A 24,705-nucleotide genomic window follows, 5' to 3' on the forward strand; every position below is an offset into this window, starting at 1 on the left:
TCAAGGTCACCCAGATGGGCTCAGCTTCCGAGTCCCTGGTTAATACTCATCTTCATGTCTGATGTTCTCTCGTAATGAAATGAACAGTTAAAGAAAAGGCATAAGTAGCTTGTTAAATAAAAGTGAATCAACCTCACTAATATTTCTCTCTCCCAGCTTTTTACATTTTCAGTCTGATACAACAAAAAGGACATGCTTGTCCACCTTAATTCTTTCCAGTGCAGAAAAACAAGCATGAAGTTGGAGTACAAAACACAGGTCAAAAGATATTTGAAACTTTTTGTATCCTGGGTATTAAAGTAAACAAAGGGAGATGAGTGCAGTGATGGAAGGCTGTTTATATATTTGGCACATTCAGTCTGTCTCACGTGTTGGAGGAAGCAGCAGCCCTCAGAGCCCTGGCCACCGCATGGGGAGGAATAGGCCGCCATCGCCCGGGAGTGCTGGCTCCTACGCTGTGAGTCAGGATCGCATAAGAGAAGGCAGCAATGCTCTCCAAGGCGATGCCAGTGATGCTCTGCAAATGCCCCACAACCTTCAGAAATAGAGACAAGTTTTTGGTTTTTTTTTTTTTACTAAAGCATCTCAACATGTTTTAGTGCACAAGACAAATTGCTTGGGCTGTTCTCTCAAGTCCAATATAAATTTTTTCGTTTCTCTGGATTTTCTGAGAAGATTAAATCCAGATCCCAGTGTTTGCCAATAGCCAGATAACATTAGGATACCTTTGCCCTGGTGGTGGTAGTGTGGAAAGTTTCTGCTAGACATTTCACTCGGCTGGAGATAAGTTTTGTGAAATGTGAGAGGGATATTTGAGCCTTGACATTTTCTCTCTTTGGGAAGATACATTTATTGGACTTGAACATGATAGAGGATTATCAGCGGATTACGTTGAAGTCCAGTAAAAGGAAAGGAACAAGCCGAACTTGGACCTCCATTTCTAATTTCATAAAAGGAAAACTGGAGAACACTTTTCAGTCCTAACCTCGTTTTCCCTCTTCCATACCCTGCTCATTCATCTTTATCATGGGTCTTGACACCTATCTTTTATAGGTTGTCTTGTTTTCCTTTAACTAATGAGAGAGTGCCTTCTATTAAATGCGTTCTGACCATGCTGGTCCTGCTCAGTGGTACGTACCTGGCTCCAGCACTCATGGTTTTGGATGAAAGCACTTGCTGCAATGATTCCTACTGCCAATAGCATGAAGTCTTCTTTCACTGAAACAAACTTTTCCCTGAATGATTAAAACCATTATTAATTTTGGAGCTAGAATGAAATTTGACCTTCCAAATCTTGGGGTCATAGAACTTCAATTGTTCATGTTGATCATTTAGGATTTTTTAGACATGGAAAGAAATAGTCAAGTAATATCTAATTGACTCCTCTCCCAGTCCTCTGCCCCCTCCCCCTCAAATCAACTGGGATTAAAACATGAGCCTCCTGTCTGAACGGTTTCTAGGCCTTTTGTTGTTCCAGCTGTCTCCCTGACAAATGTAACTGTGAGGCTTTTTACACTCTGACTTTATAGTAATCAAACACTTTTGTCCAAGTTGCAACCTTGTGACTGGCTTTTTTCCCCAAGTGACTACAAATACAGTCCAGTAATCTCAAATTATAAACAGCTCTAAAGAAAACCAGGAAATAATTACTTGAAGTCATTTAAATTTAAAAGTAAGAGCATTTAGAGTTTTGCTGATTGGGCTCAGTCAACTGCATCCAAGCAACATACCGGACATTAATTCAAACCAGATAACCTGTGCAGATTATCTGTGGACCAGATGCCTTGCTAGGTCAATTCCATGCCCCATGTTCTCACGCTACATTCTGGACTCTCTGTTTCTGGAAGGAAGCTACACTAAAGGAGTTGCCTTACCCTTGCAGCTGACTGGGTGTGGAGTTCTCAATTGAGGCCCTCAGCAGGCTCTCATATACAGGTTCGTGCAGAAGATAGACTAGGTCGAGCAGGTTTAGGCAGGTTGCATGCAGCTGTGTGGCTGGGACCAAACAGCCATTGTATCCTAGATGGAGTATGGGCATGGTCAAGAGCATAATGCGGGTCTTTTCTGATCATAATCACAGTTGTTAACGTAACAGAAAACTGTTGAGCTGCTAATGTGCTTCCTGGTTGCTTTGCTTTACTGTGAGAGACCTCTTTAGCTGGAAGTCAGTTTCAAAGGACAAAGGGAAAGGTAGAGACATCTCCATTTGCAATCAGAGTATATCTGTTTTTTCCCCTCTTATCTCATGCCTCTCCATAGATTAACTCTTTGATCCAGTGAGAGAGTACCTAGTTAAGTCCAAACAGAAGCCAGGTGCTAAGACCTACGTTTCTTTCCCTGACAAGTACCAGAGAAAGCACTTTCCTCAGCCTTACAGCCTTCCTTCTGTTCCTCATTGGTGGGTTCTGCCCCCCGCCCCCAAATTCCTGGGTACACTCTCACTGTCTTCTGTGGAAGACTCCAACCCACAGTCCCTGATGCACTTAAGTACCTAGAACCTCCAGGAGCATCTCCACATATGCCAGGGGAGTAGGCAGATTGATCTGAAAGTTCAGGGACTTCAAAACATCAAGCTCTGACTCCAGCAATTCCTCTTTAGTGTGTAGATATCCCAGAGCCTGGAGGAAATTCAGGACTGTAATGTTGCTGATTATCTGAGCAAGGGAAAACGGAACAGCGAGGGAGGAGAAGAGTGTCAGAGTAAAGGTTGTCCATCTTGGCATGGTACACAAAGCGCGTCACAATCCAGCCCATGCCTTCATCTTGTCTTCTCTTTCTGGCAATTCCCCCTTATACTCAATGCTTGTCATAGAGAGCTTGCAGTTCCCAAACCCACCAAGCTCTCCAAGCCTCAAGCCTCTACACGTGCTATTTCCTGGATCTGGATCTCCCGTTCTCCCTCTTGTTTCTCCCTGCTTCCCTTAACCTCTCACCCTCTTCCCTCAGGATCTACCCATCTTCTACACCCTCTCCCCGTTCAAGAATTCATTTTCTCTATACGTCCTTGACTCTCGAAGGCTGATAAGGTAATTTTATAGCCCTCTGTATTTACACTAATCAGAACACTTTCTCACATTATGTGCCTGTGTGTCTTCTCTCATTGGATAGTAAGTTCCTTGAGAGCAGACAATATTTTTACTGCCACAGCCATGGCACCTAGGGCAGCATCTGGTCGTAGGAGACAATAAATATTTGTTGAATGAATGATATTTCATTATATAGGCATTGGGTAATGATGTGGAAAAGTTTTCCTTTATAAATGGAATATTTGCCTTTAATACTGATAGGTGTGTTGGCAATCCAGACATTTTATGTAAACTGTCCTTGAGTCCAAGGGGAGAAAAGGTGACCTGTATGAGTAATGGCACCTGTCCAGCAATTATACTTTGGGAACAGAACTTCAGGCTACTAAATAACTGCCCCTGTGTGACTGTGTGTGTGCGCGCCTGCACGTGCATGCATGCATGGGGGGTATGCTTTGGAAGCATAATTGCACTCCGGAATTTCCACATGAGGAGTGTCATCTAGCCCAGCAGTAGGTTTCTCACAGTCACCTTCGGATGAGCCAGTTTCTTTCTAACGCTAGGTGCCCATGAGCAACCCCAGCTCCTTACTTTGTAGTGGAAAGAAAGTTTGCTTGCCAGCTGAACACATGACACAAGACGCAGGATAAACTTGTTGAAAAGCTGCTCTTTCAGAGCCCTCCAATCCTGAGGTTCTGTCTTATCTCTGAGCTGGACTGTGGCTTGTCTGCAGATATTCTCTGCCTGCTTAACCATAAACCTGTAAAGAAGGGAAGGAGGAGATTAAACAATCCACACTCACTAAAAGGAGTTTCTCCTTCAAAGTATGCTACATCTTATCCTCTCCGATAGCAATCGTTGGCAATACACTTATATTCGTAATAGAGGATACAAAACCAGGTCTCATGGTAAGGGGCAGCTAGTACTGTTTTTCCAGGTGGGGTTTTTTGTTATTTATTTATTTATGTTTGCTTTTGTTTTTAAGACTTGGGTACATTAGCTATTTTGAGAGGCACCACTTACAAAGGCCTTATGCTCAGGGCTTTACCTTTCTAGGATTTCTACAGCCTGGTAGCTCACAGATTTCTCCAGACACCATTGTTCAGACAGGAGAAAAACAAACTCTGCCAAAACAGGAAAGAAGAGCCTAATTCACAAGGTGCAACCAAAACCACTCTGTGAACTCTTGGCATTGGGTAAAAGCCACGATGGGGGTAAGGGAAGAGGGTCAGGAGGTGAGAAAGATGAGACTGAAACAACCCAAACTGAGCTTAGTTCCTTTTGGTGCCAATAGGAGGATCAGAGGCATGAAAAGGAGGCTGACAGAGCGCCAAAGACAAGGGCTTACCAAGCCCCCTCAGTGACCCTGGGACCTTCCTGTGGGTCTCAGCTGATAAAAGGCTTACTTAGCCAGCTACACGCAAACATGCCAGCTGGTCTAATTGGCCACTACGCCATGCTGAGAACCCAGCTTCAAGGAAGATTCTGGGATGAATAAAAACCCCAACCCCTATATTGTTTGCAGTGGAATGTTGACAAGAACAGAAAGGTCCCTCCTGGAGCTTCAATATTCTTTATAATACTGTTTGTTTAGTAACCACCCTCTGGAGAACTCCCATTGCTTTACAAACACGATTCACCTTACAGCTGGGCATCATCTCTCCACCACCAGTTTGTTGGGTGAATGTGTGGTAGCTGAGCCTCTCCCTGGGAGCGAGTTTGTTACAGTGGAGAGGCTTGTTTTGAAGAAACATCCTCCAAATCAGGGAACATAGCCCAATTTGGGCGATAGGGAAGTCACTGGGAAGGAGGAAAGGGCAAGATACCTTGGCAAGATTTGAGGCTGCCTGTTTCTCTTTGAAAGAACCACCCCAGATAGAATTTTATTTAGTTTGCAATATCATTAGAGGGTGGAAACAAGGGTAAATGTTAGTTCTCAATAAAGAAAGCTGCAGAACTGGGAACTTTTAGCACTGATCAGCAAAGAATTATATACAATCGAATTGCAGTATGTCTTCAAAGGAAATTGGACTTTCTTAGAAAAGAACTATAAAAGTAAAGCTAGTACAAGATAATTTAACAATCTACTCGACACACATTGCGCATAGACAAAACTGTATCATTACAGAGACTAAATAAAGCTCTGCTAGCAGTGTCCAATGAAGAGAATTAGTTTAAGCAATTAAGCAAATTACCCTAGAATAATTGTATTATTAGCCACTCCTTTCATTAGGTGGAGTTTAGGCTTTCGTTGTTTTTTGTTTTTGTTTTTTGTTTTCCTCTGTGTGTGTGTACAGTTGTTGGGTTTGGTTTTGGTCTGAATTATCTAGGCAATTGTTTCTACTTTCCATTTTAATTTGCCAAGAAAACTGAGCTTGAGTTAGGTGGAATGGATAAGGGTTATACCTCTCCCTTGCTGGCTCCACCTCCTGCACTTACAAACTACTCAGATCTACTATTAACTAAAAGGCACTCCCCCTCTATCCTTTTAAGCTAGGGCTTTATCTCTCTAATTTCTCGAAAGCCTAACTTACACCTGCTGCTTCCACTTCATCATTCACTTCCTAATGTTCTACAATTTGGCCACTACTTTATCCAGCTTGTTGAAATGATTGTCTTAAAGGTGAGTAAATATGTCCAAACTCTTAAATATCATGGCCCTTTTGCCATCCCCATTCCTGTTGTTCACATCCCTGAAGCACCTGAAACTGCTGACCATCATCCTTCTTGAAACTCTCCCTTTGGCTTTCAAAGACCTCTTGGTTCTAGTCCCAAACCACTCCTTTTATTCCCCTTGTGACTCGTCTTCTTCCTACTCCAATTTCTTGAACACAGAATGTTTCCCCAGGAGCTGTCCTTGACCTTCTCTTTTCTCCCTCTAGTAGTTCATCCTCTGCCACAGTTTCAATATATCATTAAGGAGGTAATTTCCAAACCTTTATCTCTAGTTCTGACCTCTCTTCTGATTTTTCAAACAGCCTGCTAGAAATGTCCCTCTGTTTTACAAGCACCTGAAACTCAGTAGATGTAAAACCAAAGCAATTATCTTTCACAAACAAAGGCCACGCTTCCTTCTGTTTTGTTTTTTTAAATGTATGTGTGTGTTTCCCTTAGTGGCACCACTATATTCCCAGTCCCCTAGGCTCAACTCCTTGGCATAATCATCTTTGCCTTCTTCGCTTCTTAATTTCAGCCATTGTGGATCCCTATATTTTACCTCTGAAATGTTTTTAATCCATCCCCCCTGTAATTCCCTCAGGCCTAGTACCTAAACTTACTAACACAGACTCTGCTGGTCTACCTCCCTCCCATCTCTCTCTACTCCAATCCATTGTTCACATCACAGCCAGAATATTTTTTTCTGAAGCAAAGGTTATAGTCACATCACACCCATATTAAAAAAAAACCTTCAGTGCCTCGTTTTCCTACTAAGCCAAGTATAAACTCCTCACCGTGACATTCAAAATTCCACATAGAATGTCTCCAAACTACCTTTCTGATCTTGATTTCAGCTACTTTTACAAATGCTCTAGCCACCCTGGACTAACTGACTCACACTTACTCTAAGTGTCCCTATTTCCATGGCTTTACTTGTGTTTCAATCGCGGGCTCTGTTTACTATTTTTACCAACCGAAATGTCATCTTTCCTTCAAGGTCTAGTCCAAGTGCCACAATGCCTGGAGGACTCCTTTAATTCTTCCTACCCCCACCTCGCCCCATCCCTCCTTTCAACCCCCATAAGAGCTTGTTTTATCTAGTATGCCACCTATCTAACCATACTTGCACCGAAGCATTTGCAGATTTGTCCTAATATTCTCCAAGGATTATATATGTGGTTTGAAAACAGGGACTAGATCTCTATTTCATCTTTTTATCTTCATACATGTGGAAATTGAGGGTAGAGTCTACCCCCAGCACCTGGCATACAGTAACTTATTTGAATTAATAAACTCAGTCTCAAGGTCGGTGCCTCGAGAAGGATGCGCAGGTCTCCCCTAAACCCGCTCCCTGGCCCTGCGTTCACACCCACGATCCGGGTCTCCCTGAAGCTGCCCATCCACCCCGCAGACTCCTGCACGGCTTGCTCATTCTGCTGGGCCAAGTGGAGCAGAGCGTCTTCGATTGTCTCGGTATCAACAGCTCCAAACTGAAATTCACTGAGTGAGGCCAGTCTTGGTCTCGCAGGTCCGTCCATTTTCAGAAACTTCTATGGACACCCAGAAGGCCCCCTAGGTCCATACGCCGATCCCCTTAGCTTCTCTCCAGGGTCTTCTGCCACACTCTGGATTCGTTCTCCCGTCTTGTGTGCTTGTCCTCGCCTCAAGTCTGAGGGAAACCCAATTCCCGCCACAGCCTCGAGCCCTCCGTAGTCTTTTCCCGCGCCAACGGCCGCGGACCCCTCAGCCAATCAGAAAACACAGCCTGTTCCCGTCTCCCCCGCCCATCCCCTAAGGCCAAGAGCGGCGCTCGGTCAGTAGAAGTAAACGCGGACTACAGCTCCCAGCGACCCCTGCGACGGCCAAAGACTGCTATTCCCAGAAAACTCTGCGTCCCGAGACTGCGAAGAGTGGCGCGGCAATATGGCGGCCCCCGGAGCTGGCGACCCTGTGGATGCCAAGAGTGGACAGGCCCCTCTGGCCCAGCGCATCGACCCGACGCGGGAGAAGCTGACTCCTGCGCAGCTGCAATTCATGCGGCAGGTGCAGTTCGCCCAGTGGCAGAAGACTCTGCCACAGCGGCGGGCCCGGAACATCGTGACCGGCCTGGGCATCGGGGCCGTGGTGTTGGCTATTTGTATCCGTCTCTACTGTAGATTCAGGGAGACGGCATATGGGAGCAAGAGGAGGGCAGTGTCGGGGCTGTAGAAAGAACCTGAGCTGTGAAAACCTAACGCTGAGCCAAACCTCTGATGTACCTTACTTTGTAATTTTAAGGTGCTCTTTTAATATAATTCATTAATAATAATGGAGTCGGGGTCACGGCTCGGAAAAACAGAGGGCAGAAGAATAAGTCACTGATTTGGGAGGGTGAGAGATTAACAAGTGTAGTGGAAGCAAGTCTAGGAAAAGGCACTGTGCATATTCCAAGTGGTTTCCCTAACCCACCTCCGCAGATGGTTACACCATCTACTCAGTGTCCCAGGAGCGTTTCCTAGATGAGCTGGAGGATGAGGTCAGAGCTGCTCGAGCCCGAGCTACGGAAAGGGCATCAGGACCCTGATCCAGGTGGACATTGCACATCTCCAACCTGCTGGAGCCCCGTCACATGATGGATGATGCCCCATGACGTTGAAAGCGAGTAGAAGCCTGCTCACAGCATTGCTGGCCACCTTACCTTGGACAATTATTCAGCCCAAGAAGCTATGGATTTATGCATTTGGCCGTTGTCAAGGGAACATTGCCCACCTCACATTCACTGTGTGTGGCAGCTGAGCCCTTCTTGTTGTTTGTTTTTTCTTTTTTGAAAGGTATCCAACCTTGGCTTTTCCCAGGCTTTCTGACTTGGTGGTTTATCCCCCCCTCACCTCCCAGGGGCTGGGAGAAAGGAGGACAGGAGGTGGGCTGTTATGGGAGTGGGTGTGGCAACTCTGTGCAGTATTGGAGCCTATGGGAAAGATGGGGTCAGGCTGAGGATAATAAACTGAGTCATCTCTCCTGGAGTCAGGTGAGTGTGTTGCGGCTGACACTTCATGCTGGAAAGCTCCACAGGCAGCTGCAGCAGTGGCATTGCCCCAGGGAGCCATAAATGTTTAACTAGAATTACTTTTTCCGTGAGATCTTTCCACCTGATTTAAGGGAGAGCTCATGGTGGGTCACTGGGCTCTTTGAGACTGAATCACATCATGGGGGTGGGGGGAAGGTCACTCGTCCTCTGTCCCTCAAGAACAACACACTCTTCCAACTTCACTGCCTTTTCCCACCCGTAGAGAGAAAGAGGATGGATGAGGGACAAGCAGCTTTCATTTTAACTTCCATTGGGGCCTGCCCGTGTAGACCTAAGGTGGGATCTCGATGGAATCTTCGCTTGGTGAAGTGGATCATTAACCTTGTAGTTTCCTCATGAACTGCTGGCAGGAAACCAGCAGGCTGGGCATTATCTACCCCTGCCCTGTATAGTGAGAGGAAGAGTCCCATCTGAGTCCTCCCCTTCCTTACTCCACAAGCCTTTGCCCCCAGCTCTTAATGCCTGACAGATACAAATTCGGAGTCCTGGTTTCCAGCATTTTTATTGGCTGCTGCTAATTCTGGTTTGAGAACACTCTGTCCATTTGCCCAGCTGGGAGTGTGCCCTCTGGAAGCATCTGCACTTGGGTGGGACTGCTTAGTGGTTGACTCTTGGCTGGGGAGGTAGCAGGGATGAGGATGGTAGGCTGCAGAATTTAAACCTCTACACACAGCAAATAGCTCTCACGTTTGGTTCCTCCCTATAATGGAACAGCACTCTCCACGCCCCTCTGTCCTTCCTACTCCCTCAGTGCCGAGGCCTTCCTTGCAGAGTTGTGTTGGTCAGCAGACTCTGGGAGCACAAGCTCCATGGTGGATCCTGGTGTAGGGGAGACACATGGCTTCTGTTCTGAATTCACTAGAGGGGAAAGAAAAAGCACTGAAGAAACAAACTGCCAGGGTGGGTGGAGGGTGAAGCTGCAGCCGGTTACCATTCCCTGGGCTCTCCCTCCCTTGGGCCTGCCCTCACCATCCTGCCAACATCCCCGGCGAATGTCACCCCCTTGCTTGCCCGCTGCTCCTGGGAGCCGGTGCTGCTGCCACTCAGGGAGTTTCTTCGTATGATGCCTGGGTGCAGGATGGGGAGGGAGAGCACTGTGTGAGGGAAGGGGCCATGGGGAGGGGGACTAGTCCCCCCACCCCCCGCCAACCAAGGACAGACCCCCCAGGACCTGGAGCAAAGCTGCATCACTAGGGGAGGGGACTTGGGAGAGATGGGGCCCTGGCAACTGCAGTCTCACCGGGGCCTGGAGGCTCAGAGCGCTGCAGGCTGTTGCGTCGGGAGGTGGGGAAGCTGCCCTTGGAGAGGCGGCGCTGGCGGCTGGACAACATAGCAGCGGGGGCCAGGATACCTGGTGGGGGCTGCTTCCCAAGCCTGCTGTACAAGTCCTCAATTTCCTTTTTCTGCAGTGTCTGTAGTGCCTCCACCTCTGACAAGTGCCTAAGGATGCACCAGGAGCATAAGGGGGCAAGCTACATGCTGCGCTCCCAGGCCCACTTCTTGCCCTTTGTCCTCCCCAGACTCACTTCTGCCGAAGACTCTGCAGCTCAGCCCAGAATTCCTCATCTTCCCCGCTGCTCTCTGATTCCTCACTGCTCAGACACAGGCTGCTATAGGAGTAGTTCATCCACACGGGGCTGGGATGGCTCAGGGGCTGGGGGCTGTCCCCAACTTGGGGTTCCTTCCCACTGTCCCTTTCCTCCTCAACTCCAGTCCCCAAGCACTCGGCTGCACGGTCGCTCTCAGCCAGAGCCTCCCTGGCCTCTGGCCCGCCTCCAGCACTATCCTCTGTGTCTGAGCTTTCTGAGGACAGCTGAGGGGTTGGAGGCTTCAGGGAACCAGAGAGAGCTGGGGATGTTGGTTGCAGGGGAAGAGGCTCAGCTGGTTCCTTGGATGAAGTCACCTGGAAACGCCCAACAAGTTGGGGCTTTCCCTCTGCAGAGAAACAAGGAGGGAGTCATGGAAGGAGGGAGAGAAATCAGCGGCAGTATATACAGTGGAGGGAAAATAACGGAAAGTGGGAGGTCAGTGGGCACGGGCCTCACCTTCAGAGATGGGCGCCAGTCTGGCTTCACCCAGGAGTGGCCGAGCAGGATTTGGGGAGGCCTACAAAGTGTGGATCCGTGAGGAGAGAAACGATCCAAGGTGGAGCCCCTTTAATCCTCACGGCTTCCTACTCACCTCACTCTCCAACTCAGCTGTGAAAGATGAAGGCCTCTCCTGGCCACAAGGAGCAAGGGGAGGGGAAGGGGGCAGGCTCGGCAAGGGACCGGGAGGGGCTGGAGGAGACTGGGAAAGGAGCCCAGGTGAGGGGGACAGCAGGGACTGGGCCACAGTCATCACGGCCAGTGAGAAGGCACTAGCGAGAGAGAGGAGAGGGGCTGCTGTGGTGGCGGGGAGGGGAGAGGCGGAGGAGCACGGGGGGAAGGAATGAGGCATAAGGGGGGCCGGGGCACAACTGGGAGAGAAGGGGGGTGGAGAGCTAGAAAGGACAGAGCTCTGTGGAAACTGAGAGGACGGGACTGGAAACTGGGCTGCGCTGGGGGGAAATGGCAGTGGAGAGCTGGGGGGCTGTGGAGAGAGACTTGAGACCTGGGAAGAAACTGGGGAGAATGGGGAGGGGCTGGGATGACATGGGGAAGTGATGGGGAAGATGGGGCTTGGGAAAACCGGGGTCCCGGGAGAAAACAGGGTTCCAGGAGACGAGGGGGTTCCAGAAGAAGACGGGGAGGTGGAGAAGGCTGCCCAGCTGCTATGCTCCAGGGAGGTACTGCTCTGGAGCTCTGTTGGGGAGGAGGGTGTGTTGAAATTCCAGTCCTCCGTTTTCTGTGCCTTTCCCAGGAGCCACCCAAGGGCTGGGAAGAGCAGGGACGGAACTCAGTACATACCACCGGACGGGTTGGGGAGGGGGCCCGGGAGGGCAGGCAACGGTACTGGCTCCTCCTGAGAGAGAGAAGGGGGCCCACAGTCACAGTGGGGAAGAGCCTCGTCTCAGATGGGAGGCTTCACACTGGGGTTCTTAAACTAGGGCTCTTGGACCTCTAGGAGTTCACAGATGAATTTCAGGAATTCCAAATTGTATTGCTGAAATATTTAGAGGTAAAGGGGCATGATGTCTGCAACTTAAGTGATTCAGGGGGAAAAAATGTGCACACACACACAGAGGGGGGAAAGAGAAAGAAAGCTACTGTGGCAAAACAATTGGCACATCTAGGCTAAGAGTATCTAGAGTTCTTTGTACAGTTCTTGCAACTTCTTTCTGTACGTCTGAGGTTACTTCAAAATAATGAATGAAAAGGAAAGTATGCATTGAACACATTTCTCTAGAACAAGGGTCCACGGCTTTCATCAGAGGCTAACAGCCACTGCTTTATGTTCCCAGAGATGAAGAGCAGTTAGATCCAAGGCGACTGGTGAGGCAGAGAGGAATGAAGCGGGGAGCAGAGAGTCCGTTCGCTCCTGGAGGTGTCCTAGGGGTCTGACCTGTGGGCTCAGGGGGTCTTCAGCAGCCTCCACAGGGCCAGTATCTCTCTTCAACAGGGTCTCCACTCGCTGGATAATCTCCCGAATCCGGCTCAAGAACCCGGCTCGCTCCGAAGGCAGAATGAACTCATTATACACCTGGCAAGGGTCAGCAGGAAGGGGAGGGAGGGTTCAGTTATCTGCTCATCTCTCTTCCCTGCCGCAATCTTTAACAGCCAGCCCTTCACCTCACCGCTTCTGCCAACCACCAACCTAAAACAAGTATTTAATAAATATCTACTGTGTGTCAAGCACTGTGTGCTATTAGCTACTTTCATCTACAGCTAAGAGCAGTGGCTTTCAATTGGTGTGCCGCAAAAGGCACATGGGTAGCGTGCTGCGAGAATTTTTTTTTTTTAAGAATCACTTTTTTAAAAAAGATTCTATTTATTTATTTTTAGAGAGGGGACAGGAGGGAGAAAGAGAGGGAGCGAGACATCAATGTGTGGTTGCATCTCACACACCCCCTACCGGGGACCTGGCCTGCAACCCAGGCATGTGCCCTGCGCTGGGAATCGAACCTGTGACCCTTTGGTTCACAGACCGGCACTCAATCCACTGAGCCACACCAGTTAGGGTTGCAACAATTTTTGAAACATTAATACCTGGCTATTTCGTCGGGGGCACTGACCTCTTTTCCCTTAGAATGTCAAATTAAAAAATGACAACAGCCAACACAATTAATAGTCGTCCAGTGTGAATGGATCAAAATTGCACTTATTTTTTGTCAAACTAGCAAAAAATATAACCAATTTTTTTGGTGTGCCGCAGAATTTTAGTAATTAGCTTATGTGTGCCATGAAATGAATAAGGTTGAAAATCGTTGGCTGAGAGGAAAGTAGATGACATTCATAGGATGCATGTATATACCAGAGGCTTTACATATCTTATCACATTTAACACCAACAACAGCTTTCTGGGGTGTGTATTAACACCCCCATTAGAGACTTAAGACAATCAATGCTCACAGAGTGTAAGTTCAGTTTGCCCAAGACCACAGCATTTGCACCCAGATCTGTCTGCAGCCAAAGCCTGAGCTCTTTCCACTACTGCCTCACCTGCTTTTGGACGAAATCCCTGCTCTCACAGGGTGTATAAAGTACACCGCACAGGCACAGGTGTGCACGCACGCACACCCACATACACACTTAAGTAAAAATAAGGCAATCAATGGTAAATAGAACATTCGATTCCATAAACACTTATTGAGCACATACTATGTGCCAGGCATTGTGCATGGTACTGTGAAGAATACAGGGAAGCATTAAACAAGGTCCTGGTCCTCCAGAAGCCCAAAATCGACTGGAAGAGACACATACATACAGAACGCAATACACTGCAAGTCAGCCCACAGTATGTATGATAAAAATGCTACTCCAGGCAGGGGAAGGGAAGAGTTGTTGTTTAATGGGTATAGCGTTTCAGACTTGCAAAATGAAAAAGTTCTTGAGATCTGTTTCACAACAGCGTGAATATACTTAATGCTTATGAACCGTCCGCTTAAAAAGGGTCGAAAGGGAAAATTTTATGTTGTGATTTTTAACCACAATTTTTAAAAATGCTATTCCAAAGAGAGATCAGGTCATGCCACCTTGGGGAGGGAGGAGGGGGAGCTGGGGAGCTGGGATGGTGTCGCAGAGCTGGGCCTTGAAGGATGAGTGAGAAAAACAGCCCTTCATCGAGGACCTATTGGGTATGGACACTTCTCACATATTATATCATTTCCTTCTCATATATATTATATAACATCTCTTAAATTATACCAGAACATCTTGCAGAATAGGTATTATCACCCACATTTTGTTCATAAGCAACTGAGGTTCAGAGAAGTTAAGAAACTTGTCCAAGTTCACTGAATAACAGCTGTATTTGAACTCGGGTCTAATGTAAAAGCCTACCCTTTCCTCTGTTCCACACTGTTCATCAGGAAGGGAAGGGCAGCGTAGGAAGAGAGAACAGCATGAGTAAGAGCTCTGAGGCATGAAAAGGCATGGCCCATTCACAAAATACAGGAGACCTAAGTGTAGCCGAGAGTGCTGGGAACTTTCTAGACCACAATCCAGAATTTGGATCTTACTCTGTAACCACAAATAGCCACTAAAGATTTGGGGGCAAAAGCACAAGATTAAAGTCTCAGGAGAATTCTGCTGCAAGAGGAGGAGAGGGTGGACTGGTAAGGAGAGAAGAAAAGAGGACAATGGGTCCTGGGTTCAGGGAGCGAGCTCTCTGTGGCAGTATGGGATCTGAGTGAGCTTGAAAGCCCAGCAGAGAAGGCTCTCAGGCAAGAGATGAGAGAGCCCCGAGGAGATGGAGGCAGAAACAGAAAAGCACCCAGCCTCTTCAGAGGACTATTAAGAGACTAGGGTGACTGGAGGAAAGATTCTGGAAGGGTCAAGTAGCTTGATGGGAGGTGATAAGCTTGCGTGCCAAGTGATAGTTTGTCTTTGTCCTGGACACAAGGTGAATGGCACGATAGAGGAGAAGTTTTTCAGAGGAGAGCGCCTGAAGCCTGAGTTTTCCGCCACCCTCTGTCCTCCCTCACCCCAGAGGCGGCCGTCCGCCGGCCTCGCTGCACCGAATCTGTTCTCCCAGAGACCTTCTCGTGACAAAAGCCAGTGTGATCTTGCCTTAGGCCTGTGCCTCCCTATGCCACCTCCTTGAAACTCTGCCCTCGCTCAGTTTTTACTAACACCTTTCAGGGCCCCTCCTATTTCTCAGGCTCCATGTCTGTGTCCTTCGAGGTGTCCACGGACACACACTCTCAGATCTTCTATGGCCTCTGGTTTTGCAGGCCCATCTCCCTTCACTCGCAGTTCCATACTGACAACTCCTAAATGCACCTCTCTAGCCCGGCCTGACCACATCCTGCTTCTATGGAGAATCTTACCTTGACTGTCTGTCATGCAAGCTCATCAGGCCCCTAAAAAAGCCCACTTTCATTCCCAACTACCCCGCTCCTTCGCTGGTCTACTCCCGGTGGTTCCTCCAAACTAAGAGTCACCCTTGCTATCCCCTCTCCCTAACACCCTCTCATATCGAGTCAGCAAATATTTATTGAGCATCTACTATGTGCATTGTGCTATGTCAATAACTAACTGTGTTAGGGAGTAATTTATTTTCCTGATACCCTCTTTGCTCTCCCATGTAATATATCCTTTCCAGTCCACATCTGGTTTTTCGTATCCACCTGCCAACTGGATTCCCTACCCCCAGCCCACTCCCACATTCCATGGCAGATTGGTTTTCTTAAAACCTAGTCTCACCATATTACACTCTGCCTAACTTTTTCTTTCTTAAAGAAAATGGGTTTTTAAAAAAAGCTATTGGTTTTTAGAAACAGAGGGAAGGTGGAGAGAGAGAGGGGGAAACAGTGACTCGTTGTTCCACCCACGTAGGCATTCATTGCTTGACTCTTGGATGTGCCCTGACTAGGAATTGAACCCACAACCTTGGTGTATCAGGACGATGCTCTAACCAACTGAGCTACCCAGCCAGGACCACTCTGCCTAACTCTTAAGGCCATCTGTAATCTAGGCCTGCTCTACATGCCTAACCTTGCTTCCAGAAGGGCTCCTATTGAAACCCTTAATTCCAGTGGTCTCCTCATGAAGCCTTCCCATCACCATATTCCAAGTCACTCCCTACTTCCATGACTTCGCTTATGCTGTACCCCCACTAGACAGGTCCTTTCCACCCTTCACTGCCATGCTTACCCATCTGTCAGACTTTGCATAAGTCCTACTTCTTCTCCCTCCTGCCCCCAACCCATCCTTTACTTACAGCCAGTGTCATGCGTCTAGCAAGTACTTCACTGTGGCACTTGCCAATACTCTATGTTGGTCTCAGATTGTTCCAGCTGAGGATCCAACCCTCGCTGGGTAAACAAATCTCCTCCAAAAAGAAGAGATTTCTTCAGTGAAATTGTGCCAAGTGCCAAACTGCTTTAAAAACCCTCGCTGTTGGATAGTTAGGGATGAGGGGGGAGTGTTCAGCACCAGGGAATCCCTGAGGGATACTCTTGTCCCAAACCCGAAGACTCAGTCCTCATCTTTCTCCCCCTCACCATGGCAGCTGCAATCTCTTCCGGGCTGTCCCCATCCAGGTCAAATCGGAAGGTCACCATCTTGCTGTTGTGCGTCTGTAGCTGGCACTCAACCACTCTGTCATTCTGGTCTGAGACCTTCAGATTTAAATTCAGCAAAATAGAGGCGGTCAAGCCCTCTATCCTCATCATGTGTCCCCACCCCACTCCAGCCAAGTGATGACGTTGGACTGGAATTGAAGAGAAGCAGACTTCGCTCCCAAAGTCTGCTATTAAAACTGGCTGCCACGTGGGTAGCAGTCACACACTGCTACTGCCCTTTTCTGGCTGACCTCCACAGCCTCCTGACAGTTCCCTTCTGGTCTTCAAGGCTGTCCCCCACCTCTTCTGCCTCTTCCTTACACTAGTGACCCGAAGTCGGGATCGAGGTCTGCGCCGGAGATTTCTCCCTAGGGGTCTCCTCATGCGTCCCATCCCTTCACCCACGTCGCTAAGGCCCGATGCTGCATCTGAGGCGTAGCTACAAAAGGGAAAGGAGAGAGGAGGAGTGTCAGAGTGGACACAGACCCCAGAGCTCCGTATGTCTCACCCTAGCGCCCCGGTTCACACCAGAACTTACCTGTCTCCAGGGGAAAAGTCACTGCCGGGGCCAGCACGTGGAATAGATAGGGCAAAAGCCTGTAATAGGATATGGGTTCTTGAGATCAGGGAATGATCGCTGCTGCGATCCAGGGAGATAGTTTCAAGGATGCTGAGGCACTAGGGAGATGGAATTAAGGGAGATGAGGACAAGAGGGGTGGATTTCCAGGGACATGGGGCCAAATCATGGGGCTGGCTTTCACAAGGAGAGAGATAGGTCATGGGCTGGGAATGGCTGGGAACCCCCCCCCAACGTGACCCCCTCTCACCGAGGGCAGGCGGAGATGGGGCTCAGCGGGGCTGGACGGCACCCCACAAGGGGGCTGGAGGGCAGGGTCCGAGGCATCCAGGAAGCCGGAGGAGCTGAGGTAGCCATCAGTCTCGCAATCCGCTGGCAGGGCAGGGGATCAGAGAAGGGGAAATGAAGGAGAGTGGCAGCAGAGCGGGGGGCGGGGGCTGCCTGAGCAAGGAGGGGCCTGCAGTTGTCCAGAAGGAGCTCAATGGCTACATGTGGAGGGCGGGGTAAGTGACAGGGCTGCTCGGCTGAACTGGGTGGGGGGGCAGAGGCCAAGGGTTCTAGGGCCTAGTTCTCAAGGCCAGAGGTGACTTACAGGTGGTCGATGAGTAGCTGGCATGGCGGAAGAGAAACGGCTGGTGCTGGTCTGCCTCTGGCTCTTCAGGCTCAGGGGGGAAGGAACTGGGGAGACCAGGAGTCATGGGGACGGTTGCTGGTGGGGGTTCTGGCTCAGGGGGGAGGGCCTCCAGCTCCCTAGCTTTGCGCAGCTTCTCACGCTTTCGCTGGATCGCGGCCACCCGTTCCCGTACTGCCCGGGCTACTGGCTGGTAATCAGCTTCGCAGACTAAGCCCAGGGCCACCTGGAATAGGAAGGCGAGGAACAGTTTGGGGCCCCCCCTCAAAGTCCCATCAGACACTTTCTTGGGGCCTCCAGAATATGGGAAGTAGGGAATCAACATTTATTGGGTACCTACTATACCCATGAACTGGCAGCTCCTTATATTATCACTATTAAATCTCCCAATAACCTCCTGAGGTGGGTCTTATCAATCCCATTTTAGAAATAAGTGGCCAGTTCACGGTCACACAGTAAGTCACTTGCTCTCATTTGGGGGGATGGGGTGGAACATTTGACAATATTTGGAGACTTTTTAGTTGTCATAACTGCAGGTAGGTGCTACTGACATCTAGTAAGTAGAAGCCAGGGATTCCTCTCCACATCCTGCAATGCACAAGACAGTCCCCAAAACACAGATATCGGTAGTGTCAAGGTCAAGGACCCCTATAAGTAATGGGTCAGGATTTGATCTCAGGTAGGTCAGTGTTACGGAGGCCTGTTTCTATGCCACATTTCAATCATTTTCTCAGGTTCTTGACCCAGACCCACAATAGACAATTCCCCACCCTTTCAACTTCTATTTTACTATTGAAAATCTCATACTCTCTCCCTTCCCCCTCAGGCCTTCCTGAACCAGCCCCCCAAGCCTCTTCCCCGACATCTTCTACCTCCCTTGTATACCTCTTCTGGACCACCAGCTTCCGTTTATCATCTCTTTATTCATTTCAACAACAAGATTTGCCAGGCATGTAAAGGAGGTAGGGCAGGGTGATCTGACTTAAAGGCTGAACAACCTGTATTTAGATCCAGCTCTGCCACCTACTTGCTTGACACCTTGGGCAAGATATTCAGCCTTTCTGACTCATCGTAAATCAGGATAAATCATTCCATGTAGGGGTAGTAACAATAATCAAGTGCATGTGAAAGTGCTCTAAGCCGTGTGCACAGTGAGCTCTTAATGAGCTCCTACCGTGGGTCAAGCACTGTCATGGACAGAAGAATCAATAAAACACAGTCTCTGCCCTCAGGGGGTGTACAGTCCAGTAGAGGAGAAGGACAGAAATGTATTCTGGTGGAAAACAAAACCTATGGTGGCGGGTCCTGTGACTGAAGACCTGCCGAAGTGAACAGCAGCATTGAATGTTGACTCGAGAGGGACAGGCCTCCTGAAACTGACAATTCTGAGCAGGAAGGAAGAAAGAGAACAAAAGAACGAAAGAGGTTGGGGGGGGGGGTGTGAAAAAAGAAAAAAGAAATGTGTCCATAAATCGGAGAGAAAGGCATTCCAGAAACATCTTCAGCTCAGCAGGAAGTAAAGCAGGGAGGTTGGAGGGCCCAGGGTCTGTTTTGGAAAAGAAAATTTTCAACGTGTTGAATACAGGATGTGTGTGTGGGTGTGTTAAGAAGGAAGGGGGAAAGGAAGGGAAAAGAAAGGAAAAAGGAAAGGAAAGGAAAAAAGAAGAACTGAAAATAAAATAAAAGAGAAATGAAAAAAGAGAAAAAAGAAGCGGAGAGACACGGGCAGGAGACACGGGGAAGAGTGGGCTGGGCCCCTTCCCCACCGCCCCGAGCCCCTCACACTCTCACTGCAGGGCATCCGTCCTCCGCTCACCATCTCCTGCGCCACCTCCTCAGCAGCGTCACGGCCCAGCTGGAACAGGAACTCGATGGCCTGATTGTCCCGAGGGCGCCCCCCGCGTCGCGCATCCTCCATGCGTAGCCAGAGCTTGAGGTCCGGCTTCTCACCGTCATCTTCCTCTGCCAGCTCCACGTGAACACCACGCTCCTCGCGGAAGAACGCGTGAGCCAGAAGGTCCTGGATGGTGAACCTGAGGGCGGAGCAGCGGGGAGCTGAGCAGGGCGGCTGCCCTTCCTTGCAACCCCGCCCCCCCCCCCAACCCCGGCTCCCTCCGCCCACCTCTCATTCTTATCTGTGCGGATGCAGCCTTCAATGATCTCCTTCACCTCGGGTATCTTCACCTTGTAGAAGCTGTTGGGCTTTGTGCCCTGAGGAAGGGGTTGCATTAGCCTAGTGCTCTCTGTTCCCCCCCTTCTTGGCTTGACATGCCCCCACCCCACCCACACACGCCCAAGGCAGCAGCACTTGCAAAAGGACCTCCACTGCTACTGGGAGATTTGATTTCAAATCCCACTTCCTCCTCCGCTCCCTGGCACATATGGACAGTATGACCTTAAACAAATCTGCCTCTAGGTCAGTTTTCTTTTCATTTGTAGCACTCCACAGGGCAGCTGGAAGGGTCCCATGAGGAATGGAAGGTGGAATCATAGGGAGCGCTACACACACATCATTATTCTAAACAGCTTGTACTGGAGACGGAGGAGTGTGTGTGTGTCCACTATCCTTCAGTGTAAGCCAGGGCATCTCTGTGTCTAGCCTGTTTTCATGAAGGGAAAGGGTATTGACCTTGGGCTGGCTGGGACAGGAAAATGGGAGGGGACCTGGAATTCCCTCTCCCCACTCCTCTCACCGAGGTGACCTTGCGGTAGATTTGTGCGGCATTCTGGCACTCTGAGTAAGGGTACTCGGAGGTAGCCATCTCCAGCATGCACATGCCAAATGCGTACACGTCCACGGCCTCATCATACTTTTCCTCGTACATCTCTGGGGCCATGAACTCCGGGGTCCCTGTCGGATTCACAGCAGGCATCAGGCTGCAGGGCCTCCCTTCTGGCTTGTCCCTCCCCTCTGCTGTACAAAGGCGAGGCAGCCCTCCAGTTCTGGAGTGCACCTCGGTAGGAGGGAGAGGGGATGCCATAGGTCTCCCCACTTTCCCCATGGTCTTCTAGCTCTGTGGAATTTGGAGGACCTTTCTGGGGGATAGGGAGACCCCAGGCTCTCTTCTGACATGGGGGAGGTAGGAATGGCAAGGACCCCCCTGGAGGGACTCACCGATGACACTCTTGGCAAAGGAGGCGCGCTTGAGCGTGGCCAGGCCCAGGTCACCGATCTTGACGGAGCCTGTAGGGCCGGTGATAAAGACGTTGTCACACTTGAGATCTCGGTGAAGGATGGGGGGTACCCGGGAGTGTAGGAAATGAAGCCCCCGCAGGATCTGTCGGCTCCAGCGCTGAAGGACTCGGGGCTTCATCTCACGGAACCGCCTCAGGTATCTGGGGAGGGCGCACAGCCAGGATTGTGGCGGGGAAGGGAGCCCCCACTGGGAAGTACCCCCAGCTCCACCGGCACCATCGCCTGTGCATCTTTTGCCAGCATTTTAGCCTAGGTCTGCACCAGGATCCGGGGAGAAACTGAGTCGGGAGGTGTGGTAGGTCAACAGGAAGTTTTAGGGCTGAGGTCAAGATGCTGTGGAAGCGTGGGAAGGGATGATTAACCGCCCCTGCGTGGGGAAGGGCTCCACAGGGGAAATAGCTTTTGTGTTGCATCGTGAAGGATGAGTAGGAGTTCAAGGGTGAGAAGGGGAAGGGATGGAGATTTTCCAGGCAGAGGAGACACTGCGCTCAAAGGCTCGGGGACAGCGAGCCCCAGAACAGGGTGAGGGGAGGTGCGGGGAATTTTGGTTTGTCTGGAATTTTGGCTGAAGATGAGGCTGGATCCTAAGGACTGTGAGCAGATTAAGGGGTGTGAACTTTATCCTGAGGGCTGTGGGAGACCTTGAAGGGTTAAGAATGGGAGTAATAAGGTCAGATTTGCAATGGAGAGCGATAACCCTAGACTGCAGGACGACTGGATGGCTTGGGGAGGAGGGGGAGAGAGTCGGGGAAGGCCCTTTGCGGGGTGGGGTCCGTTGGTGGGGGGTGCCGTGCTGCGGGTCTCCAGGCCAGCGAGGTAGATGGCAGTGAGGTGGGCGTGCAGATGGGGCAGTGAAAACCAAGTAGGGAGATACAAGGAGGGACTTGAAAATAGACTGATGGGGCAAGGGGATGCACAGAGTGGACAGAGGAGGCTGTGGCCAAGACCCTCCCCCCAGGCTCTGGTCCCCAGCCTGAATCTAAAGCTACTGGCCCAAAAGTAAAGCCCACGGGGCTCACTGCCTTTGGGTCTGGAAGGGGAGAGCCCAAGTTTTGGCTGCGGTGCTGAGGGGACCTTGCCGTTCACCAGGGCAGGGACACAGGAGGCGTGGGTGAGAGGTTGTGAGCCTTGTGCTGAACTTGGATACAGAGTTTGAGGAGCCTGAGAGAAGTTCCAGAAGCAGCAGGACCTCCCACCACCACCCCTCCCACCAACCGCAGAGCTCACGTCTTGAGCGTGCCGGAGGTCATGAGTTCGGTGACCAGCACGATGCAAACCTGGCCCCTCAGCACTGACTTCCATGAGTCGTAGAAGCGGACGATGTTGGGGTGCTGCAGCCCCTTGAGCATCTCCACCTCCTCAGAGAATCGCTGCCGCTCAGCTCGAGACAGTTTCCGAGTCTGTGGGGTAGGGGATTGGGGTCAAGGTCAAGTCAGGCCCAGGCCCCCATGGGGAGGGGAGAGATGGCGCACAGGGGGCGGGGCTGGGGGGAAGGGTGAGGGTTGAGGCTCTAGGATAGGGCTGGGTCGATGGGGTCGTTTGCTTAACCGGCCGTAGACCTGGAATTCCAGGTCCAGCCCCCTCAAGCTGCTCCAAGACACGCCCATCCTGGGCCTGGGGCCTGCACCCTGGACCCCCCGCTGGACACAAGCGTCTTTATGCGGTAAGTAAGGTCCAGGAGCTCTGAGCTCAATAGCGCCTTTGTGGCCGCCCGGCCAGGACGTGGGGCGGGAGGGGGCGCCCAGGGGCTGGCAGCGTGCTGGCAGCAGGCAGGCAGCGGGCAGACGGCCGGCAGAGAATTGGGGCTGGCAAGGGGGTTAGCCCCAGAAATTGAGAACTGCTAGAGGACAGGAGGCGGAGGGCTGCAGAGCGAGGTACAGAGAAAGAAAGGAAGGATCAAGGACCAGATGCCAGACTGTCCCCAGACCCATGGCTGTCCCGCTCCTGTGCCATCTCCCTTCCTCACCGCCCCCCCAACCCGTTTGGCCACCTCTCGTAGCCTGGCCTAGAGCCCGGGGCGCGGCACTGGCAGGAACAAGGGGCAAGCCCAGAGCCAGGGCTCTGGGGAAGACCCTTCCCCCAGGTCTGAATCTGAAGCTGCTGCCCCAAACATAAAGCCCATGGGGCTCCAGTGCCTTTGAGTCTGGGAAGGGAGAGCCCAGGCGAGCAGTGGGATGAGGAGCAGGACTGGACTGGGGCCAGGGCGGCGGAGCTCCTTGTCTCCCCCAACCCGCAAATGTGGAGAAGTCCAAGAGTCTAACTGCCCCAGAAGGGGCCTGGGAGGGCCCCATCCTGCCAAAACAGCCCTAATCGTCTGGAAGTGGAGAGGACCCTGCCGCACCTCCTGGTCTACCATCATCCCAGCCTCCTGCAACGATCGAGGAGGGAACAGGAGGACCAGTGTCACACTGAGGGTCTCAAGACTTAGGGGAAAAGAGGGACCCCTGTGGGAAAGTAGTGAGGCCAGCCACTTTCACAAACCTGAACTGGCTCACTACCAAATTTCCCAACCTACCTTCTAGTTCTCAGGGTTGAGTATGGAGACTTTAAAGTGAGAATGTACAGACCCATAAGGGAGCCACCATACACCACCTGCCTCAGTTTCTCTTTCTGCAGCCCAGAATCAGCCAGATCCATAGATCATCTGAGCAAGTGGGAACAGGAGTATCTCTGGACATTTGATGGAAAAATACCACTCTCTTGTTGGTGTCCCCTGGGTCTCCCACCCCAAGACCTTCAAAGGATTCCACCCCAAGCTGCCACCGAGGGGGCTCCCAGCCGCACCTGCAGCTCACACCAGGCCACCTCCACCGTGGTGTCGGTGTCTAGTCCTCGATACACCGTCTTGAACGAGCCACGTCCAATCTCAATGTCAAACTTGAGGTATCGGCCGTCCGGCGACGTTGCCACAGCCTGGGTCTCCGTGTCCTCCTTTTCCTCCTGCGCCCGCCGCCGCTCCTGGGCCGAGGCTTCGGGGATCCTCGGCGGTTCCCGGGACCCCAGGCCTCCTGCGGAGCACGCGAGCTCCGGACGCGCAGAGTCTGCAGCCTTCACTGGGGCACTCCCAGGCCACGGGCTCTCGGGGGGTTCTTCGGAGCTAGGAAGTGGGCTCCTTGCGGGGTCGGGACCAGCGGAGTCTGGAGGATCGGGGGGCTCTGGAACGGGGGAGGTTGGCTGGGACCAAGAGCTCAGCAGCCCCAAGTCGACTGAGCTTCGGCGGCTGAGACGGGAAGAACGCGGCCGGGGCTCAGCTTTCCCGGAGAAGCGGCGTGCCCGGCGAGGAAGGGGCCCGAGGCGGGGCGGCCCAGTGGCAGCGAGAGGGGGCGGGGGCTTCAGGGCCAGGTCAGCCTCAGCCTGGGACATGGGGACTGAGGTCTCTGGGGCCGGGGGCGCCAGCATGAAGAAGGGTCAGAGACCGCAGGGCGCTAAGCCCGGCAGCTGGAGCGGAGGCGGCCTGACAGGCAGACTGGCTGGGTGCGCAGCACTGGGGCCGAGCGACTGGGGCCCTAGCCCCCAGCTCGCCAGCCCTGGAGCCCCGCCCCCAGCCCCGCCCCCTCCAAGCCGGACGGTGTGGATTCTGGTGCACAGCCCTTCACCTCGTCTACGGCCCCGCCCCCGGCCGATACCCCTCCCCCTCCTCCCGGCGCGCACCCGCCTTCAGGCTGTTTCGGGCTCATTCCTAAGAGCTGGTGCGAGGTGCTTAGGTGTTCTCCCGCACTGTGAGAGTACACGAACCTGCTTGGGGCAGGGGCACAATGCTGGATAAGGAGGAAACGTGACTTCGGCTTCCCGGCCCTAGAAAGGGGGGTGGCTGGGGGACAGTACCACTGGCCTGCACTCCCCAGATAAGGTAGCGCCACCCCTCCTAGCTGTCCGTAGTAGTGCTGGGCTGACAATACAGAAGTCA

At 51.3% G+C, this 24,705-nt stretch overlaps 3 protein-coding genes across 3 annotated transcripts; 1 reads left to right on the plus strand and 2 right to left on the minus strand.

Annotated features, from left to right (window-relative positions):
• Window positions 1-364: 364 nt before the first annotated feature.
• Window positions 365-7,219, minus strand: CNTD1 (cyclin N-terminal domain containing 1). Its single transcript, XM_054593656.1, has 7 exons — window positions 7,051-7,219; window positions 4,072-4,147; window positions 3,615-3,783; window positions 2,492-2,654; window positions 1,875-2,019; window positions 1,139-1,235; window positions 365-535 (listed from the first exon to the last, which is right to left on the minus strand). The coding sequence occupies exons 1-7, from the start codon at window positions 7,217-7,219 to the stop codon at window positions 365-367; spliced, it is 990 nt and encodes a 329-aa protein (XP_054449631.1).
• Window positions 7,220-7,581: 362 nt separating this feature from the next.
• On the plus strand, window positions 7,582-8,677 carry LOC129087076 (cytochrome c oxidase assembly factor 3 homolog, mitochondrial). The gene is made up of 2 exons (XM_054593885.1): window positions 7,582-7,818; window positions 8,138-8,677. The coding sequence occupies exons 1-2, from the start codon at window positions 7,605-7,607 to the stop codon at window positions 8,242-8,244; spliced, it is 321 nt and encodes a 106-aa protein (XP_054449860.1). The 5' UTR covers window positions 7,582-7,604; the 3' UTR covers window positions 8,245-8,677.
• Window positions 8,678-9,238: 561 nt separating this feature from the next.
• WNK4 (WNK lysine deficient protein kinase 4) lies at window positions 9,239-24,197 on the minus strand. Its single transcript, XM_054593813.1, has 19 exons — window positions 23,583-24,197; window positions 22,026-22,198; window positions 20,718-20,938; window positions 20,296-20,453; window positions 19,725-19,813; window positions 19,419-19,635; window positions 17,564-17,828; window positions 17,222-17,343; window positions 16,932-16,990; window positions 16,715-16,832; window positions 16,334-16,450; window positions 12,232-12,369; window positions 11,637-11,691; window positions 10,930-11,531; window positions 10,794-10,854; window positions 10,275-10,683; window positions 9,989-10,188; window positions 9,718-9,815; window positions 9,239-9,606 (listed from the first exon to the last, which is right to left on the minus strand). The coding sequence occupies exons 1-19, from the start codon at window positions 24,195-24,197 to the stop codon at window positions 9,604-9,606; spliced, it is 3,720 nt and encodes a 1,239-aa protein (XP_054449788.1). The 3' UTR covers window positions 9,239-9,603.
• Window positions 24,198-24,705: the final 508 nt, after the last annotated feature.

The sequence above is a fragment of the Pteronotus mesoamericanus genome, unplaced genomic scaffold (genome assembly GCF_021234165.1).
Source record: "Pteronotus mesoamericanus isolate MK-2021 breed Mesoamerican mustached bat unplaced genomic scaffold, CSHL_Meso_final scaffold_476, whole genome shotgun sequence".
NCBI classification, from domain to species: Eukaryota; Metazoa; Chordata; class Mammalia; order Chiroptera; family Mormoopidae; genus Pteronotus; species Pteronotus mesoamericanus.

What these genes read in the sequence shown, in the direction of transcription:
- WNK4 (XM_054593813.1), bottom strand. Translation starts at nt 24,197, where the DNA reads ATGCTGGCGCCCCCGGCCCCAGAGACCTCAGTCCCCATGTCCCAGGCT. An exon ending in CGCACAGATAAGAATGAGAG is followed by an intron (nt 19,636 to 19,724) that starts GTGGGCGGAGGG and finishes CTCCGCCCTCAG; the next exon opens with GTTCACCATCCAGGACCTTC. An exon ending in CAGCTGAGTTGGAGAGTGAG is followed by an intron (nt 10,855 to 10,929) that starts GTGAGTAGGAAG and finishes CACACTTTGTAG; the next exon opens with GCCTCCCCAAATCCTGCTCG.
- LOC129087076 (XM_054593885.1), top strand. Translation starts at nt 7,605, where the DNA reads ATGGCGGCCCCCGGAGCTGGCGACCCTGTGGATGCCAAGAGTGGACAG. An exon ending in GGCCGTGGTGTTGGCTATTT is followed by an intron (nt 7,819 to 8,137) that starts GTATCCGTCTCT and finishes CCACCTCCGCAG; the next exon opens with ATGGTTACACCATCTACTCA.
- CNTD1 (XM_054593656.1), bottom strand. Translation starts at nt 7,219, where the DNA reads ATGGACGGACCTGCGAGACCAAGACTGGCCTCACTCAGTGAATTTCAG. An exon ending in CAGGGAGACCCGGATCGTGG is followed by an intron (nt 4,148 to 7,050) that starts GTGTGAACGCAG and finishes CTGTTTTGGCAG; the next exon opens with AGTTTGTTTTTCTCCTGTCT. An exon ending in AACTTTCTTTCCACTACAAA is followed by an intron (nt 2,655 to 3,614) that starts GTAAGGAGCTGG and finishes TCCCTTGCTCAG; the next exon opens with ATAATCAGCAACATTACAGT.